Here is a 19044-nt window from a genome sequence, read left to right on the forward strand (position 1 = left end):
CTAACCGCGCCCCGGAACTGGAAGCGCGGCTTGCCCCGCCCCGTGGGCGGCCATCTTGGAAGCTGAGGCGGCAGCAAAAGCGGCGGCGGCGGCGGCGGCGGCGGCGGTAGCGGCTGCGGTCGGGTGGGCTCGCTCCCGGCGCGGTGCAGCTCTGCGGCGCGGGCCCCACTCTCCGCTCCCTGCTCCGGCCTCGACCACGGCGAGCCTGAGCGCGGCGGCGGCCCACGCGCGGCGACGGGGAGAGGTGAGCGCGCGCCGCGGGCCCCCGCCGGGGCCTCTTCCGCGCGTCCGCCCCGCCGGAGCCGGCCCGAGCGGGGAGCGCGGGGCCTCCGCACTGCCCGTCCTCGTCGCGTCCGCGCTCGCGGGGCCCGGCCCGGAGCTTCTGTGCGCGGAACCCGAGGTCGGTTATAGCGGGGCGCCCGGGGCTCCGGGCCGGGTCGTCCCTCCTCCGGCCAACTTAGGGATTCGGGTGGCCACACGGTTGACGTCCCATGGAAAGGCTCCCGTTAGTGGCACACTTGCGGGCGCCGCCAGGACGAGCCGGCGTAGAGCTTGGTTTGTAAACGTATCTTGGGAATCGGTATCGGGGTGGGGTGGCTGCCGTTGAGCCCGCCGCCGCCGCCGCTTCATCTCGATCAGTTAGGACCCCAGACCGCCTCTTAAGTCCCCCGAGCAATGAACGTCTGGGGTGGAAACAGAATTCGGGCGGTCAGACTGGGAAGCTCCATGCTGGGTGGCTGGAGAGTACCCTGGGCCGGCTTCTCGCCTGTGCCTGCCTGCCCTCCCCGTCTGCCAGTTACTTGTCTGGGTCCACCCCTGGCCAGATGTACGCTTCTCGCCCCCTTCCCAGTTAACACCACTTATCTGGACTATGTTTAGTTCACATCCATTCTCAAACTCAAGCCGGGCCCGGCTTGGAAATGCTTAGAGAGGTCCCGGGGCAGCCCCTGGGGAGTTAGTGAGGGCCTGAGAGTTTTCTGGGCAGTGGTCAGGGCTCTGTTCTCTCTGGGTGAGGGACCCTCGGTGTAACTTTAGGGTCTTGCTTACTTGAAAAGCCCAGGCTCTCTGCAGGTACGGTTGGATGCCAGTGCCTAGAACTAGTGCTCTGTCATCAGCACACCTTAGGTGAGCCGACCTCTGTGCAGGTATGGGAGTGAGTGGCAGGTGCAGTGGCCTCCATCAGCCGCGGGCCTCCGTCCAGCCTGTGAAGCAGTCCCACTGGTGAAGGAAGAGACTTCCGTGGAAGTCCTGGGCACGGGGGTGTCACGTGCGCTCTGGTGGGTCAGACCAAGGTCTCTGGGCGGAGAGAAAGGAGCCAGAGGAGCCGGGCGGGCAGTGCTGGGTGAGGGGCGAGTCTTTGTACACGTGGTACTGAAGGGACTCTTGCCGGGATGTTGTTTCAGGCTACTGGCCTTCAAGCTGTCTGCACTGAAGTTTTTTCTGTGGACTGTGCTTCTTGTTTTGTTTTTTAATGTCTCCTGTAACACTTGTGCTCTGTCTGTGGGGACTTGGCCTGAAGGGACCTTGAGATGCACTTTGGGGTCTGTGGAGGCACCCGATATGCACCCTGTGTGCTTGGGGAAGACAGAGAAACTGGCTCGCCTGTCATCTGGAGGGACCTGAAGGCACTGCTTTGAGCGAGGCGGAGAGATCCCTTTCCTTTAATAAACGGAGCAGTTGAATTGTAAGTGGGCTTCTAAAGATTATGATTTCAAAAGCAAGAGGGAGAGGAAAGTTCATTTGTGAGGAGCCAGGCAGGATCTATTTTGTTTTGTGTGGCTGTCCTCTAACCTTCATGAAGCATCGAAGTCGGCCACTTCGATGCAGTTCAAGCACAAGTGTGTTTGAATTATCCAGTGAATTGGTTTGTGTGTGGCAGAATGTCAGACTTAAGTTGAATAGTTAAAGGAAACAAGTCCTGGGTGATGGATGGTCTTGCTTTTGAGTTGTCATGGTGTTTGTTACTAGATGTTGCCCATGGCGAACCACCTGGCCCTCTTGCCGTCTCTGGCTGGAGCTTAGGGGTGGTGCTGGGGGAGCACTCCCCTCTCAGGCTAGACCCTAACTACCCGCAGTGGGCACCCCAGCCAGCAGTGTCTGCTGGGGCCTGGTGGCACCTGTGCGATATGCAGCTGGGTAACAGGAAGGCCAGCAAAGGGCAGAATGTGGAGGCACTTGACCAGGGGAGTCAGGCACTGGACTGGGCAGGGCCTCGGCAAGGCATCCACTGGTAGAGGCTGGGCGAGGACATGGCCACGTGGTTGGGGTGAGGAGGGGTTGGCTCAGGCTGTAGGAGTGTCAGGGGCTGTGGGAGTCCAAATCAGGGGATAGAGGGCGGCCTGGGGCTGAGGACTTGGCAGGTGGCAGAGGTGTTGACATATATTTGTTCAGTTTTGAGTGAGTCCCGAAGGTTGTGATCTGAACTGTGCGATGAGAAGGGTCTGAGAGGGGAGCGCTCCCCCAGCACCACCCCTAAGCTCCAGCCAGAGCTTGACTTCAGTGAACAAGATGGACTGAAATGGGGGGAGACTGGAAGCCAGAGGCTGGTTGGACGTCTCGTGATAACTGATGGGCAGTGTAGTGGGCCCTGCATCGGGGGTGTGTGGTGGGATGGAGAGAGTGGAAGCATATGGGTATCTGAGGTTTAGAGACCCCAGGGCAGGAAGCAGGGCTGAGCATGTGGAGGGACCACTGCTGCACCGTGGGAGTGCAGAGTGAGACAGCAAGCCCTGGTCGTCATCTGGCGGGGCGGGTGCTCTGAGGTGGATCCCATGGGCACAGGGCAGGAGTCCATAGCCTCTAATGAGGCACTATGTGCAGAAACTGATGGGAGGAAGGGTGCAAGTGAGGTGAGGAGGGTCCGGCCTGGGGCGGGGAGCAGTGCCAAGTGGGTACTGGCTGGGAGGTCTGTGTGGAGGTTTGGCTGCTGACGTCCTGTGCTGTGGTGGACAGGTTGGGAACACAGGTTGGGCAGAGTGATTGCTCACTTGCTGCCCTGTCTAGTCAGCCTCCCCCGTCTTCTTTCTATCCTGTGCTGCACACCCTGTGTGTCCTCCATCTCCACCTTGTTTTACACCAGTGGCTTTCTTGCTTTATTTTTAGCAGCAGAACTTTTTCATTTATGCACCTAATTTCCATCTATGAGACGTTCTAGTTTGTTAAGTAGACGGAGCTGGAGCTGTTCTGGTGCCCCTGAGAGTGGGGAGCCCGACTTCTACTTCCCCGTCCTGCCCTCCTACCTCTGGAGCAGAGCTGAGGCGTCCCAGGTCCCCTGATCCAGGCCAGGTCTCTTCTCTCGAATGATGGCTGCTCCCTCCCTCCCATCCCAGCCTTAGTACTGTCCTGTCCCTCCCGTGCCATCTTGTCTGTCTTAGTCTGTCCCAGTCATCCTCTACTGGGCCTCCAGAGTGCCCTTTCTAACGGAAGACCTGATTTGACTTAAGACCTGGGCCTAAAAACTTTGTGGGGTGCCACCTGACAGCCTGGCCTTGAGTCCCTGGTCGGCCTCGTCAGCTGCCATTCACAGTGCTTCGGCCCAGTGCTGTGCCCTGGACACAGCACACTTCCTTACCTTAGCCTGTCCAGCTGCTCCTGCTTCCTCTTCTGTGCTGCATGTGTGTCTGGGTCTCTCTGGGGCCCCCTCTCTCTCTCCAGTCCCAGAAAGAGGCTATTCCTCTATTCCCTTGTTCTTCCCACCCACCTGTGGTCAGTGGTAAACATGCTGGAAAATGTTTAACAAGGAGCTCTGGGAGGGGCATGGAACCCAGTGCAGCGCTGGGGGAGACATGCACATGGCAGGTGGTTGGGGCTGGCTTTAGCTCGCTTCCACTCACGACTGACGAATTCAAGGGCTCTCTCCCTCTGAAGCTTCTTCAAGGACACAGGTGAGTCTGCAGGGTCTCTCTTAACCTTTGTATCTGAGGAAAGTCACATTGGCGAAGGACCTGCTGGGACAGGCAGTAAAGACTCTGCAAGGCTCATGGGTGTCTGAGAGGGCGGGCAAGTTGGAGCAGCCCAGGGGCCTTGATTCCGGGTGGCAGAGGTGTGGGCAGTGGGGGTTGCCTTGCTCTGTCCTGTGTCAGTGTAGACTTGTCTCCACAGATGAGCAGCAACAGCGGTAAGAGAGCACCGACGACAGCGACCCAGCGCCTGAAGCAGGACTATCTCCGGATTAAGAAAGACCCCGTGCCTTACATCTGTGCCGAGCCCCTCCCTTCCAACATCCTTGAGTGGTAAGGCTCTGCCGCCTCCTTCCCTGTACCACCTGCCACCTGGCTTCTCCCTGATGGGCTTAGGGCCAGAGGGGCCCTCTTAGCATGGGAAGGGGGTTCCTGTACCCTCATCGGGCGTGAGTGGACCGTAAGGCCTGCAGATGCTCTCTGGTTGTCTTCACAATGGATAGCAACCCGGGATGTGGCAGGCTGTCTTTGAGCTGTGCACGCTGGGGCCAGAGAGAGGGTCCTTCCTAGGGGTGACTTTGGGGCCTGCAGACTCACGCCTGTTGGAGAAGCTCCTTGTCTTGACTCTTCTTCTCTGCTCTTTGCTTCTTGATGCTGTGAGGTGGCCTGTCCTACGTTGGCAAGTTTGTGATGGGGGATGATGGGTCCTGAACCCTGCTCTGTGCCTGTGGACGTGCGTTTCATGGGAACTTGCCACGCCACAGAAGCGCTGCCCTTATCAAGTGTGCTGGTGATTTTGTGAGAAACAGTGTAGGGCTGAAACATTAAGGAGCATTTTCTCTGTTTGGAGGGTATTTAATATTTTATGTTTTGATCTTAAATGCTGTAAAAAAAATTTTTAGATCTAGAAGAAAGAGATCTGAGTTGAAGAAAAGTCTTTTCCAGGTTGGACAGGTGTTCAAGGATTTTGGATCCACATTCCTTGGCTTGCAGAGAAGGGTCAGCGCTGGCAGGTGGGCAGAAGGTCTCAGGGAGTCCAGCCTTGGTGTGTGGGGGAGACATCAGTATAACAACCCGCCCTGCCCCCAGGATGTAGCTAGCAGATGGACAGATGGACTCTGTGGCAGTCTAGGGGACATCCTTGTCATGTGGGGGACCCTCCTGAGTGGGGGTCAGGTCCCAGGTTCTACTGTTAACTAGGGTCTTCCCTAGAGAGGCGCGAGACGGAGTCCATTGGAGACCAGACACAGGCTTCCTCTCCTTGCCACGAGCTGCGACAAGCTGTATGCTGGCGGGTTGTCCTCAGGGAAGCTCCTTTGGGACTGAGCACCAGAGATTTCAGGGGGAGTGGGTCACAGGAACCTCTGCCTGGAGCCCCCCAGTATTCCAGACTCCCAGAAGGACTGCAGGCTTCCTTTCAGCACTGACCACATATTTGCCTAGTTGAGGTGCCGTTAAGGTGATGAGACCCCCTGGCATTCAGTTCCAGACACCGGCTGAGGACGGCCGTGTTGGGCCTGCTGTGTGGGCTCTTCCCAGCCGGGGTGTCTGTCCCCGCCGCTGGAGAAGAGAGCAGTCTCCTGGAGAGGGCTGTACTCGAGGCTTTCCTCACTCTGCTGCCCTGGGGCTGTCAGGCACTCAGAGCACTGCTTGCCCGGCCCTTCCTGATGTCCTTAGATTGGACAGAGGAATTGGGAGCAGTGACAAATTAAGGCCACGTTCCCCATTTTAAGGCCACCTTTCCCAGTTTATTCCTGGTCTGCTGACATAGGATGATGGTATTTTTTGAATCTGACCTATCAGCCAGTAGAGAGCAGGGGTTGTCGAAGTGTCCTGGTGGGAAGTAGTGTTTGGCGAGGTGGTTACGCGTGTGTGCACAGTTGTGTCTGGTCTTGTGTTTCTGGTTGGTTCTGTATTCTTCTTTGTGCTTTTCTGTTTTCTTTGAAAATTTGTAAGTTCAGGGCTTCCCTGGTGATCCAGTGGTTAGGACTCAGCTCTCACTGCCAAGGGCCTTGAATCCATCCCTGGTCAGGGAACTAAGATCCCATCAACCACACAGAGCAGCCCCCCCAAAAAATTGAGTATTTCCAATGCTTCTTGCCATAGAGATGAAGTGTTGTTTATTTGTGTGGAGAGCAGAGTCCATGGGGCTGTGGTCCCTCTGTGTGAGGCCTTTGGTGACCACCACGAACTGTCCCTGTTCCTCCTGCTGGAAGATAGCTGCTCTCGAGGTCACGTCTGAGTCTTCCAGGGTAGCAGGGCCAGGGGCACAGTCTCTGCGTGTCTCCAGCTATTCCTGGTGAGCTACTGCATGATATTTGGGCACACTGAAAAGCATCAGATTTCAAGTACATCTCAACTATAAATTGTGAATTTTTGTTTTTTTGTTTGTTTTTTTCCTCCACACTGCACGGCCTGTGGGATCTTAGTTCCCTAACCAGGGATTGAAACCTGCACCCCGTGCATTGGAAGTGCCAAGTCTTAACGTCTGGACCTCCAGGGAAGTCCTGTGAAGTGAATTTTTAAATTGTCAGTTGATGTTAATGGTCAAAGAGGGTTAGCTTTTTGCATACTGTGTTGTGGATTCAGAGGCACTTTGTAGAAAACTTGGAGGGCACAGCCTCTCTGATCCTGTTGGCAAGGCAGGGAGCTGTGTAGCTGGTCAAGTTTAGTCACCTGCTGATGTCTATGAGTATATTAGTTTCGGGTGGGCCCCAAAAACCCCAGCCTTGGAGTGATGCCATCCCCAAAGCCAACTCATTTTCTCTCGTCCCTCAGGCACTATGTGGTCCGAGGCCCTGAGATGACTCCCTATGAAGGTAAGTCTTTGCTCTGAGTTAGATGAACAAGAGGTAGCGTCTGTGTTCCAAAGAGACCTTACCTGAGAAACTCCGTCTGTTTGTCAGTAGTGCTCTTTCTGGTTTGGATGTGCGAGAGGTAGACTGCGCACATTTGGAGCTTGTTCTGGTTTCCTCCAAGTCCTAGAGGTGTTTGCTCAGGGTTTGGTTTTGCTGATGTGTCTCCGTCTTCAGGTTCGATCCCTGGGTTGGGAAGATCCCCTGGAGAAGGGAAAGGATACGCACTCCAGTATTCTGGCCTGGAAAATTCTATGGACTGTATGGTCCATGGGGTTGCAAAGAGTCAGACACGAATGAGCGACTTTCACTTCACTTCACTTCGCCTCTCTGTCTTCAGGGACTGCTAAAGTATCAAGTTTGCTCAGCGTCCTGTCTCAGTGGAGTCAGCGCTGGGAGAACAGACGGGGAAGAGGAAGACCAGCGTGTGTGTTGTTGAGGGAAAGGAAGTCATTTCCCGAGTGCTCGCTCTGCGCCGTGTCCTCTGAGCTCCGGCATGGCACGTTGTGTTGGTGGGGCACAAAAACGTGGGGGCCCGCAGGGCTTGCCAAGGGTGGCTGCTGCCACCCAGTGGCCTCTGGTGTTTGTGAGTAGAACTTGGAGCTGTCAGTCAGTGAGTCTCCAGGGCTCGAGTTGAGCCCTGGAGCCAGCCTCCAGGTGAAGCTGGAGCCCAGGGGAGAGCTGTGGCCAGACAGGCCGCTCTCTAGGCCTAGGTCCTGATTTCTGGTTGCTGGAGCAGCCCGCTTGCTGCTTTGCCATGGGGTTCTGTGTGCGATTTCCCTAGAGGGCTTGTGCTGCTGGGAGGAAGGGTGGGGTGACCTACAAGCCACTTACGAGCCTTGTGGGTAGGCTGGCAGAAACGTCACTAGCCTCATGGGACTCTGCTGGCTTGGGAATCCCCTGTCTTGAGGAAATAGTACAGAAAGCACTTGGGTGGCATGTCATTTTTGCCACAGGGTGTCAGGCTTGGTCATGGCTTTGCGTGGGGTTCCAGACCACAGGGCAGAAGATGGGCTGCAGGACAGCCTGTGTGGATCGTACTTACCAAATACATGCTGTTTTTTTAACAAACCTGAAGAGACACTAAGGACGAGCAGTGTTCTTTCGCAAGTAGGGTTATGCCTGGTTTTAAAGGTTTTTTATTCTTTGTGGATTTAGTGTTTTCCATATAGGAGGGGTGGGAGGTTGGACTGCAGGAACTTCCCCATCGCCCAGCCGCTCTGACTGATGATAAAAGTCCCTTCTTCCCCGGCCCAGCCCCGTCACTCTGCTGGCCCAGGTCTGGTCTACTCTCCTGTGTGTCCTGCTGTTCCTGGTCCTCGGGCTGGGACAGTCCACCTCCTCCTCAGGAGGGTTCCTTCAGAGACCAGGGCTTTTTCTGCTGCCCACCTTGCCACTACCTTCCCCCTTCCCCTTCGCACTTGTTGCTGTGCCCCTCCTGATGCCTGTCCCTGCCTCAGCTCAGGGCCCCGCTGCCCACAGTGCCACCCTCCAATGACTCTGCTCCGTCAGGGTCTCCCAGGGACCCTCAGCTGCCGTACCTGGTGGACAGCTCTTGGGTCTCAGTGTTTGGGCCTGTGTGGATTCTGATGCATAGACTCTGGCTCCCTCCTCGTTTGCTCCTCTGACTTGTGGGTGTTCTGACCCTTCCCTCGCAGTCTCCTTAGCCACTCTCCCACGTCCACATCTGTCTAGTTCCATGTCAGCTGCCCGCTGACCCCATCTTTGCTCTGAACTCTGCTAGTGCTGCTCTAGAACTGGGAGGCTCACGGTTCAAGTGGGCTTCCTGACACACGAGTGTTGATTTGTGTCTAGAGGTTTTATATTATTCCTTTAAAACCCTAGGAGAGTGTTCTGTAGACACACACAGGTTTATTCTAAAAATTGGTTCTAAAACTTACATGGAAAAGTGAGGGACTCAGAGAAGCTAAAATGGTTTTTAAAATCATAAAGCGGAAGTAGTCACTGTGCCTGGTTCTGAGACTCCTAGTGGTGTCGTGTTGACTGGACGGTGTGCTGGCCCTGGAGGGAGGTGCGGGTTCAGCTCCCCTACAGTAGGTCGGGGGCAGCACTGCCCTGGCTCCCGGTGTGCTTCTCCTAGGCCTCCCTCCTCCAGAGCCGGGCACTCTCAGTGGTGTCTGTCCTAGGGCTTGGCTGGGACGCTTGGAATGAAGCCAGAGGAGAGACCCCTCCCTCCTGCTGCCCCCCCACCCCCAGCCTCTCACACCCTCAGATGCACTACCCCCCAGGCCTGTGACAGATGCTCTGCGGTGAGAGCGGGCATCTGGGTGCCGGGGGAACTGCAGGCCCTGCTCGTGGCTCTGCCCCAGCCCCTCAGTGTGTGACTGCATGCGGAGGCCTTCCTGCCGGGGACCAGTGGCTGCGGGTGCTGCTGACAGTCCTCTGGATTGCCCGGGCACGTTGGCCGCCCTGCACACACCCTGCACTGCCCCCCCCCGCTAAGTGGTCTCCACTAATGTGTGTGAATGTTCCTGCTCCTCTGGGCTGAGCCCCTGTTTCCACCTCCTGCGCTTTTTCCAGTTTGGTTTTTCTCAGTGCTCGTGGTGCGGGCGTGCTCCAGCGTCGTCTCGAGAGTTAATCCCTCTCTGACTGGCTTGTCTATGTGCAGAGGTGGCCTCAGGTGGCACTTGCCCGTCACCGCCGCCCCCCCCCCACACACACTTTTCTGCCTCCATCATTCCTTCACCATGGGAGACTGCCCCAGACAGTTGGGAGAGTTGTGCAGAGACTTGTGGGGCTGGGGGCCAGCAGGGAGCCCCAGTGGGAAGATGGCAGCTCTGTCAAGCCTCATTGTGCATGCACACACTCACACAGACACGTGCATGTTGCTGGAAGTCCTGTCAAGTGACGTTCTTCTGCCTTGCCAGTCTGGGTGGGCCCAAGGTTCTCCAGGGGAGGGAGTAGCTCACAGGGCTTGGAGGGGGTAGGGGTCAACGTTGCGTTGTTGACTCATTTTCAGGGGGGAATGACAGCTATTCACCTGTTGCTGGGTGTGGTTTGGTGGAGAATGGGAGGCAAGAGGTGCAGGAATGAGGGGACCAGAATATGGGGGTAGGGCCAGTGAGGAGCCTGTGCAGATTCTGTCTTGATGCTCTGCTCTCGGGAAGAGAGGTGCGCAATGAGGGAAGAGGGGCTTGCGCTCGGCATGGGGTGAGATGGGTGGTAAGGCCTCTCTAGGTTGGTGGTTGTGAGCCACAGCGAGATGGCCAGCACTACATGTGTGTTCCAGGGCTCGTGGGCAGGAGTAGGGTGTGTGGGAGACTGAGGACTGTGAGGGCTGCGCCCACTGTGGCGATGACAAGGCTGCTTCTCTCTTCTTTTGCAGGTGGCTATTACCACGGAAAACTAATTTTTCCCAGAGAATTTCCTTTTAAACCTCCTAGTATTTATATGATAACTCCCAATGGAAGATTTAAGTGCAATACAAGGTAAGGTGCCCCTGCATGCTTGGGTGCGGGACTGGGGTCCTGAGGAACCTGTGCCCCGTTGACTGGGTCCCTTTTCCAGGCTGTGTCTTTCTATCACGGATTTCCACCCAGACACGTGGAACCCGGCCTGGTCCGTCTCCACCATCCTGACGGGGCTCCTGAGCTTTATGGTGGAGAAAGGCCCCACCCTGGGCAGCATCGAGACATCGGACTTCACGGTGAGCTTGGGGGTGGTGAGGAGGATGCTTGGTCTCCTCAGCCCAGTTAGGACAGGGACTCCTCCATTACTAGTTGGCATCAGGTCTAAGATCAGTTGATGATACAGAAAGGTAAATGGCCTTGGGAGACTCCATGTCAATCTGTCCTGAGGAGCACGCTTGTGGACTGCTTTCCACAACATGAAGACACCAGTCGCTCAACTGTCATTTAGTCTGTTTCTGGAACATGAAGGAACTGAAAGCAGCCACCAGACTGACATTTTCCTTCTTTTTCTTCCTAGAAAAGACAACTGGCTGCACAAAGTTTAGTGTTTAATTTAAAAGACAAAGTGTTCTGTGAATTATTTCCTGAAGTTGTGGAGGTAAGAAAGTGAAAGTTTGCCATCGGTTTTGCTTTCCCCAAGTCAGGAACACTTTGATTCTATTTTTTCCATGAGAACGTATTCCTGTGTGTTCTTGTGCTACAAACATGGAGAGGGGAACTGAGGTGCAAACAGGCAGGTGTTGCAGACCTGCCCCTCTCCTTGGGGCACCTCGGGGCTGGAGGGTGGGTTGGAGATGGGGGCAGGTCAGGGAAAGGGTGGTGGGCCTGCTGAGGTCATGGGTGGCCAGGAGTGAGGGGCGGGCATACTCCCTGGTCTTGGTGCTGGAGCAGAGAATGTGGCTGTGAGCAGGGGAGGCTGGGCCTCATGGGGGTTGGGGCCCTGGTGGGTCAGAGCAGATCGGATCTGGCTCAGTCCCAGTCCCTGAGGCACAGGCATGGTGATTCTGACTGTTCCCACAGGCCCTTGCGTCTGTTAGACAGGATTAGCAGCAGCTCAACCTTCAAAGGCAGTTGTTAGGATGAAATGTGTACAGCTGGTGACCACTGACCCTGCAGGGTCTCCGTGGTATACCATAGTCCCCTTCTAGGCCCTGAAGGAAGTGGCTTGTTTAAACCAACCCTTGTTTCCTGCTGTTTTTCTCTTAGGAAATTAAACAAAAACAGAAAGCACAAGACGAACTCAGTAGCAGACCCCAGGCTCTCCCCTTACCGGACGTGGTTCCAGACGGGGAGACGCACCACGGCCAGCACGGGCTCCCGCTCCTCAATGGGCACGCGCCGGGGGCCGGGCCGCACCTGGCGGGGCTCCAGCAGGCCAACCGGCACCATGGACTTCTGGGCGGGGCCCTGGCGAACTTGTTTGTTATAGTTGGTTTTGCGGCCTTCGCCTACACGGTCAAGTACGTGCTGAGGAGCATAGCGCAGGAGTGAGCTGCCACCACGACCAGCAGAGGGGTCGGACACGCAGGACGCTGGGCCCGAGCTCGACGTGGGCTGGCTGGACGTGCTGCGGAGCACTCAGGCCTGGCTGACTCCTGGGGTTAGCTTTTTAAAAACCTTTAAAAGGAAAACAAGAACCAAAGCGTGTAGTTTGGATTTGGAGGAAACGTGAGATCCCCAGCCCCCATGCTCGCCCTGGCATCTGGCAGGGGCTGAGGGGCTCCATGTCCACGAGGAGGCCTCACGCTTTGGTTTTATAGCTTATCTCCCGTATTGTCTTTTGGACCTGTTTTAGTAACCTGTTTTTCATTTTATTAGATTTGGTCACTTAAAAATATAAAACTCGATGCCTATCCAACACTCTGCGTGTGTTCTTAGTGCAGAACTCTGACCTGGCAGGCAGGGGCGGGGCCTGGCAGGTGGCCAAGGGTGGGTCAGAGGGTGTGGGCTCTGTCTGGCCTTAGTGTTTAAGACATGCTTGTGTTCACTAGAAACGAGCAGGTTTCTCTTAGGGGAGCACACGGGCTGTTGTGCTGAAGTTGAAAATCTGCTTTCTCACTAAGGCTGAGCTGTTTCTTGCCTGGTCACACTGCCCGCTTCCCTTCACACCTGCAGCCTTCCATGTGCTGCGCTGGTGGCAGGAGGAGACCCTCAGCGGTTCCCTGGGTCCCACCTGCTCCACAGGCTCCGCACTTGTGGTCCAGACCTTTGTTTGCCCTGGAGACAGGCTCCCAAAGATCATTTCACAGCAGATCTGTGTCTAGTTCCTAGAGGCTGGCTACCTGGCAAAGAGGGATGGACAGCTGGGTTCAGGGGCAGGGCCAGTGTGCACCCTCTCAGGCTTGGGATCTGTGACTCCCTGGATTGCCAATGTCTTCCTCCTCTGTGTCTCTGCTTAATGATGTCACCTGCACAGTGTTTAGTGTTTGGAAGGTGCTGTGCCTGGGGGCCACCAGACAGCGGGTGGTGACTTCACTGCGTGCCGGCAGGCGTTGATGCACCTTCAGCATTCTTTGTTTTTTGATCAACTTAAAAGTACTCTTTGATTTACCACTTCTGTGTATTTGACCCACTCCTGTGAAAAAAATCCTTTTGTCTTTGTTCCTAAATTCTGTGCTCTTCGTGTGTGTGAACCACAAGCCCATCTCCACCCAGTGCTGAGGTGGCCTGTGGGGCCAGAGCTGCTGCATGTGCCAAGGAGCTGGGCGTCCTGTGACCAGCAGTGGACCTGTTGCCTGGGCTCACTGCAGGGCCTGGCCACTGGTGGAGTGGCTCTGCTGGGCCTCCCTCCCCCCACTGCCAGCACGGGGGCGTGTCTGTGGAGGCCTTTACCTCTTCCAGGTGTGCCATGTTGCCTGAGGGCCTCAGGAGGCAGAGCGTTTAGCAGATGGATTTTTTCTGTATATGAAATCTTGACTTTCAAAAATCCTCAGCCAACGTTGGGAGCAGGTCCGTGCTGTACAGAGACTCCCCGGCGCCCATGGCGGCTTGCTGTCTGATGTGACCCTGAATAAAAGATGACTTTGTCCTCTCATTGGTTTGAGAGGGTGGGATACCTCCCCTGGGCGGTGGGTGGACAACCCGATGGGGGCTGTAATGGGGGCTCCCAAGGTCCTGTCCTCCTGTGGGGTGTTGGGGTGTCCACTGTCGGGTCCAGGTCAGCTGACCTGAGCCTGTTCAAGGGAGCAGTTGGTGGCTGTGGCCAGGAGGTGTGGACAACTCAAAGAGTAGGCTCCCTTTGGTCTGGCCTCAATCAGCCAGGAGGGCTGGGGCTCGTGGGGACTGCCGGAGGCTGGCACAGCTGGCGCATCCACATGTGCCGGGCCAGCAGGACTCAGGTGCTCAGCCTGGAGAGGAGTCGTCTGTCTGCCAGTCCCTTCCTGCTGGGCATTGGCCAAGGGCACGTGAAGGCTTTAACTGGGCAGATGCAGAGGGGCTTCTGTGGCGTGACCTCCTTGAGACTGGGCTCGCCAGCTGGACACTTGAGAGAGCTGAGGACCCAATGGCGAGCTCAGGATTCAGAGACTGGCTGCTATTGTCCTGGAAGGTGACCACCTCTACCTGAGTAAGGAGCGGGACAGGTGTCCTTGAGCAGACACTCCTCACATCGTCCCCACCCAGCTTGTCTCTGAGGTGGTTCTGCCTGAATCTGCCAACCCTGCACGTGACCCAAGGCTGGCTGTCTCCTTCCCACATTGTTCGTGCTGGACTTCTGTCAGGGGTGGGGGTGGTCTGGAGGGGTCTTCCGTGCTGCCCCTGGGACAGGGAACCCCACCCTTTTCAAGTCTGGGTTGCAAGCAGCAGGTCAGCCACAACTCTGACCACCCTTAGCCCCAGGCAGCACTAGCCAAGGGGCAGCTGATGAAGGGGGAGGGTCCTGGTTTAGGTGTTGGCCCCACCAGGGCCACAGCTTCATGCTGCCTGCAGCTCGTAGGAAGGTAAGGGAGGGCCCCAGCTCTCCCTGGGGACCTGCCCACTCTCGCTTGCTCTCCATTGCCAGAGTGGCTTGTCTGGCAGGGCACAGCCACTGGGGCCTCAGCTTTCCGCTGGCCTCCAGTGGGGGGATAGGCCTGGAGGCTGGAGGACCCAAGGGGCACAGCTGGGTGAAGGCAACCCCTCTGAGGGTTGGGCAGGCCCAAGAGGAGGGGCAGATGCGTGCCATGCCTTTGCTTATAGGTTGACCTGTCTCTTCCCTGCTAGCCCCACTGGCCCCTGGTGAGGAACCCCCAGGGTTACCTAGGCTGGGATCAACTGGGAGCCCTCCCGGGAGCAGAGCCACGGCCCCGGGCAGCAGGGCCAGAGGGACAGGCTGTGAGGTCACAGGAAGGGGCTGTGAACCCCCACGGAGTGTGTCCCCGCCTGGGGTCGCTGGGCTCCGCCCTGAAGGGGCTGAGATGGGGAGTGCACAACCTCTCCCCTTGGGTAGCAGCTATGTGGGAGGTGGGTGGTCTGTCAGTGGGGTTCCGCCCCCCTCCACGCGCCCACCCCGCCCCCTGCCGCAGGCCCTGAAGCCTGGGAGGCTGAGGTTCCTCCTTTGTGGGCCCGCCCCCTTGGAGCCCGCCAGCCTTGGGGAGGAGGGGAGCGCGGGCGGGGAGGGCACTGCTCACAAGGGAGTCTGCAGGACTGGGGGCGCGTCCCTCACTAGCCCAGCTCATCCTGTGCAGACATGCACCAGTGGCAGTCAGGCGTCCCTCGGGGCTGCGCCCCCACGCCCAGCCTCTGAGTGCCTCCGGTTGCCTGGGCTCAACAGCATTGAGCCGCTGCGGGCTCCGGACCCGGCAGCTCGCAGCCAACATGCGCTGGGCCTGGGTGGCCGCCACAGTCCTCCTCTGGCCACAGATCTCCTTCCTCGGGGGCAACGGGGCCCGGCGGGAGCCCAAGAGGCCTCGGCAGTCCAGCCAGCGCCCCATGGCCCCCAGCACCACCACACTGGGCAGCGAGGGGCTACTGGGCTTCCCCAAGGTATGCATGATCTGTTACGGGCCCACGTGAGCCATTCTCCAGCCCGCCTCCCCTGTCAGAGTGGGGTGGGACTTTGGGCAGGAACCATAACAGTGTGGATCAGGGGACCCTCTCTGGGCCTGGGGAGGGAGTAGGGGGTGGAGGGGCTTCTGTGGGGGCTACATTGAACCCACTGAAGCCTAAGGACCATCAAGCCCTGAGTAACCTGCTGCCCTGAGGTGAGACTGCAAACTGGGGAGGTGCTTTGGGCAGCTGGCTCAGACCCCTGGATGGAATCTGGTGCTCCAACTCGGGCTTCTGGGGTGGCCAAGGCTAGCCCTGCCCTGACCCACTGCTGAGTAGCCAGCATCCCTTACGGCCTCTGGGATGGGGAAGGAGGCCAGGTCCTGGGAGGCCCCTGGCTCCAGCCTACCCCCTGGCATCCCCTCTAAGAGAGCCTCTCACACCTGCTTCAGCCTCCGGTCTCCACCCTCTTGGGCTGGGGCTCCCTGAGGGGGTCTCGGAGCTGACCCCGTCAGCAAGGGCCTGGTGGCTCCTGGACTTGAAGTGAGGCAGCGGTTGCTGGGCCAGGCCCCCTGCCAGCCCTTGAGCCTTTGATCCTGGCCTTCACCTCCCGCGGGCGTCTCTATGGCGGCCAGCCCGGCTGCTCTCGGCCTACGCGCCCCGTTGGAGCCTGAGGCCCCATATTCCAGCTGGGCAGGCTGAGGAGAGCAAGTCCTCTGGCCCTGTTGCCAGGGGAGTGGGCTGCCAGCAAGCTCTGGGAAAGCTGCTCGGGGGAGGATCCTTGGGGGCAGTTCCTGCTCTGCCTGGCCCCACCTGCCTGGGCTGCCCCTCCAGAGCCATGGCAAGGCAAGGCAATCTGGGGGCAGACAAGGGCTGTCCCTGACCATGGCACCCCCACCCCAGGACAGCCCTCTGCAGGCGTCAGGAGACCCACTCTTCCTGCTGAAAGTGGGCTCCTGCTCCACCTGCCCCCCGGGTCCGCCCACTATGGCTCAGGTCTATGGTGACCGGAGGAACAGGTGGACTGCAGAAGGGAGAAACCCTGGCCCTCCCAGACCCCCAGACCTGGTCAGGACCTCTTGGCCTGTCTTCCTGGACAGCTGGCTCTCCAGGAGTGGCCGGGGCTCCACTGGCCTCGTGGCAGTAGCTCTCCCCCACCAGACCAGTGTCTGCTGTGCTCCTGGTCACTTTGTGGCCCTCCTGTGTGAGACCTGGATACAGAGAGGGACCAACCCCCAGCTCACACCCCCTCACTCAGCCCTGACTTTGGGGCTGGGTGTGTTCCTATCCCTCCCACTGCCCTGGTGCAGAAATGGGGTGTACGAGAGATGTCTGGAGGGTCTGATCCTGGGCCGCCAGCTTGCACACCCAGCGCCCACTCTCCCCAGCCTCACCATGACTCTGGAAAGCACTCCTGTCCATTGCCTGCCTCAGCCAGGCTGGACCTCTGTTGGGACAGGCAGGGCTGGCTCCATGTGCACATGGCCATGCCCGTCTGCCTGGGAACAGGAAGCAGCAGGAGGGGCCATGTGGGTCCCAACACAGCAGCAGACCGCAGGCTTCTGGACACGGGTCCCCAGCCTGAGCCCAAGGGGAGCCCTGCAGTGTCCCGTTGCCATATTTCCTGTGTCTGCACCGAGTCCCACCCCAGCAGCCTGGGCCCTAAGATTCCTGTTGTTCGCCGGGGGTAGTGGGGCAGGACCCAGCGGGGCCTGGTGGTCAGTTTACAGGCTTGTCCTCTGACCCTTCAGCTGCCCGAGGCCTCAGGGCCTGAGTTCACAGATGCCCATGTGACGTGGCTGAACTTTGTCCGGCGCCCTGATCATGGGCCCTCAAAGAAGCGGTGCCGAGGTCAGGACAAGAAATCGGTGAGCCCCGGGATCTGAGCCCAGGTCGGGGTGGCTGTGAGTGCCCCCTTGGGAGCCTCATTTTCTCCTGCCTCCCCCAGCGAGGCCTCTCTGGCCCCCCCGGCCACCCCAGTGTGGAGGCCCCCCAAGAGTCTGCACTGCGGGAGTTCCAGGACATGCTGAAGGGTAGGCCCCCTCCACCCCCTCTCCTCCTGGGTGTGGGAGAGAACCCCATGCTGCCACGAGCCACACCTGCACCGTTGTCCCCACAGAGGCCACCGAGCATCGGTCCTTGGGGCTGCTGGGCCCTGTGCTGCCTGAGGGGATAGGCAGGCAGCTGGTGGCTGAGGCCTTCCATTGTCGGCTGAGGGGCCCGGTGCTGGTGGACAAGAAGACGCTGGTGGAACTGCAGGGCTTCCAGGCCGTGAGTGGACGTGGCGGGCGGGCCCCACAGGAGAGCAGGCCACAGTGGCCCCCGTCCAACCCTGGGCCTCCACACAGCACTGAGGCTTGGGGTAGGGTGTGAGGAAGCCGGGGCAGAGATGCCTTCCCTTGTGGGGCTTCTTGGTGCCCAGAGTCCTGGTGGGGATGGATGCACAGGTCACCCTTCTGTCCTGCCCTGCCCACCTGGGGTCTGCTTGAGCTGAGGGCTGTTGGTTGCAGGCACCCTCCTGCACCAGGCTGGGTGTGGGAGGTTGGGCTCCAGACTGCAGCTGCGTTCCCCTGCTGTCCCACTCCAGCCTGCGGCCCAGGGTGCCTTCCTGCGGGGGTCTGGCCTGAGCCTGGCCTCTGGTCGCTTCACAGCCCCGGTGACTGCCATCTTCCAGTTTTCCGCCAGCCTGCATGTGGGTGAGCAGATCTGGCCAGGGTGTGGGTGATGGGGAGGGGCTGGCCCTCCAGGTGGGCCCCAATGTCACAGACCTCAGGCCTCAGTCCCATTGCAGAGACACCTCCTGCCTTAACCCTGCACCCACTGGGGACTGGACAGCCCTCATGCCCACCCTCCCCAGCCCACAGTGTGCCCCGAAGGCCCCCAGGCCCCTCCCCCTCTGCTCCGTCCTCCCTGTGGGCACTGCAGACCTGGCCTGTCTCCCCAGATCCCAGGGAGCTGCAGGGCAGGGTCCGGCCAAGGGCCCGGGACACAGTGCGGGTGCTGGTCTGCATTGAGTCCCTGTGCCATCGCCACATGTGAGTGAGCCCCCTGGGGGTCGCTGAGGTGTCCTGAGGGGCAGGGGACCACCTACCGCCTTGCCCACAGAGGGGGGCTGCCCCGAACACAGAGTACCGTGGTGAGCCCTGAGGTGGGAGCACGCAGGTCTCTGGGCACTGACAGGGGTGTTCCCCCCACGGCCACTGTGCCCTGGCCCCTCATCCCTGGACCCCACGTTCAGGTCCCTGGAAGCCATCTCCAGCCTGGAGAGCAGTGGCAGCGTCTTCTCGATGCACGTGCAGGGGCTGCTGCAGCTGCAGGTGAGGCAGAGCCACTGGTGCGGGGGTCAGAGGAACACCGGGGGTGGGGTCCTGGACCTCTAAGCCTCAGCCTGGGCATTGCAAGGCCTGGGGAGGGGCCACCTCGTGGGGCTGGGTGTCGACCAGAGAGCAGCTGGGCCCCATGGGTGGTGACGTCCACTGTGGGTGTCTGCAGGCTGGACAGTACACCTCCGTCTTCGTGGACAATGGCTCCGGGGCAGCTCTCACTGTGCAGAGCAGCTCCAGCTTCTCCGGCCTGCTCCTGGGCCCGTGAGGGATGGAAAGGGCCTCAGAGTAGTCACCCTGCCGCCCCCACCACTCTGCCCGCTGGTAGGCCTGTGATCATAGCAATAAATAAAGGTTCCCCAGCCCCCACCGTCGCCTGGTCACTGGGGAAGGGGCAGGGGGTGGTGCAGAGTGGCCATGGGTATGGGTGAGGGCTTGGCCGGGGAGGTGGAGGCTCTGGCTAATCACCCTGGCAGCGTGGGTGTGGCCCCAATAGCCCCTGCTTCTGTTAAGAGCCACATTTACTCTGAGGACAAGGACAGTTGTCCATTCAAGCTGCCACTTGGCCCTG

General features: G+C 58.9%; 2 protein-coding genes across 4 annotated transcripts; both read left to right on the plus strand.

The window, feature by feature from the left end:
- The first annotated feature begins 63 nt into the window (after window positions 1-63).
- Window positions 64-12045, plus strand: UBE2J2 (ubiquitin conjugating enzyme E2 J2). Of its 3 annotated transcripts, none has more exons than XM_027565253.1 (7): window positions 64-244; window positions 4102-4232; window positions 6678-6718; window positions 10101-10203; window positions 10283-10421; window positions 10703-10783; window positions 11392-12043. In XM_027565253.1, the coding sequence occupies exons 2-7, from the start codon at window positions 4102-4104 to the stop codon at window positions 11674-11676; spliced, it is 780 nt and encodes a 259-aa protein (XP_027421054.1). In that variant the 5' UTR covers window positions 64-244; the 3' UTR covers window positions 11677-12043. The 3 variants fall into 3 exon arrangements, with proteins under 3 accessions (XP_027421054.1, XP_027421055.1, XP_027421056.1); XM_027565254.1 differs by lacking the exon at window positions 64-244 and adding an exon at window positions 452-1684 and having other exon boundaries at window positions 11392-12045; XM_027565255.1 differs by lacking the exon at window positions 64-244 and adding an exon at window positions 2492-3884 and having other exon boundaries at window positions 11392-12045.
- A 2744-nt stretch (window positions 12046-14789) lies between these two features.
- C1QTNF12 (C1q and TNF related 12) lies at window positions 14790-18842 on the plus strand. The gene is made up of 8 exons (XM_027565256.1): window positions 14790-15147; window positions 16902-17018; window positions 17099-17183; window positions 17270-17421; window positions 17738-17846; window positions 18095-18185; window positions 18389-18467; window positions 18643-18842. The coding sequence occupies exons 1-8, from the start codon at window positions 14980-14982 to the stop codon at window positions 18739-18741; spliced, it is 900 nt and encodes a 299-aa protein (XP_027421057.1). The 5' UTR covers window positions 14790-14979; the 3' UTR covers window positions 18742-18842.
- The last annotated feature ends 202 nt before the right edge of the window (window positions 18843-19044 follow it).

This window comes from Bos indicus x Bos taurus, chromosome 16, assembly GCF_003369695.1.
Source record: "Bos indicus x Bos taurus breed Angus x Brahman F1 hybrid chromosome 16, Bos_hybrid_MaternalHap_v2.0, whole genome shotgun sequence".
NCBI lineage: Eukaryota > Metazoa > Chordata > Mammalia > Artiodactyla > Bovidae > Bos > Bos indicus x Bos taurus.

Excerpts from the sequence above, each read along its gene's own strand:
- C1QTNF12 (XM_027565256.1), top strand. The coding sequence starts at position 14,980 with ATGCGCTGGGCCTGGGTGGCCGCCACAGTCCTCCTCTGGCCACAGATC. Across the intron at positions 17,847-18,094 it reads TTCCGCCAGCCTGCATGTGG|ATCCCAGGGAGCTGCAGGGC; the intron begins GTGAGCAGATCT and ends CTGTCTCCCCAG. Across the intron at positions 18,468-18,642 it reads AGGGGCTGCTGCAGCTGCAG|GCTGGACAGTACACCTCCGT; the intron begins GTGAGGCAGAGC and ends GGGTGTCTGCAG.
- UBE2J2 (XM_027565253.1), top strand. The coding sequence starts at position 4,102 with ATGAGCAGCAACAGCGGTAAGAGAGCACCGACGACAGCGACCCAGCGC. Across the intron at positions 10,204-10,282 it reads AGATTTAAGTGCAATACAAG|GCTGTGTCTTTCTATCACGG; the intron begins GTAAGGTGCCCC and ends TCCCTTTTCCAG. Across the intron at positions 10,422-10,702 it reads TCGAGACATCGGACTTCACG|AAAAGACAACTGGCTGCACA; the intron begins GTGAGCTTGGGG and ends TTTTCTTCCTAG.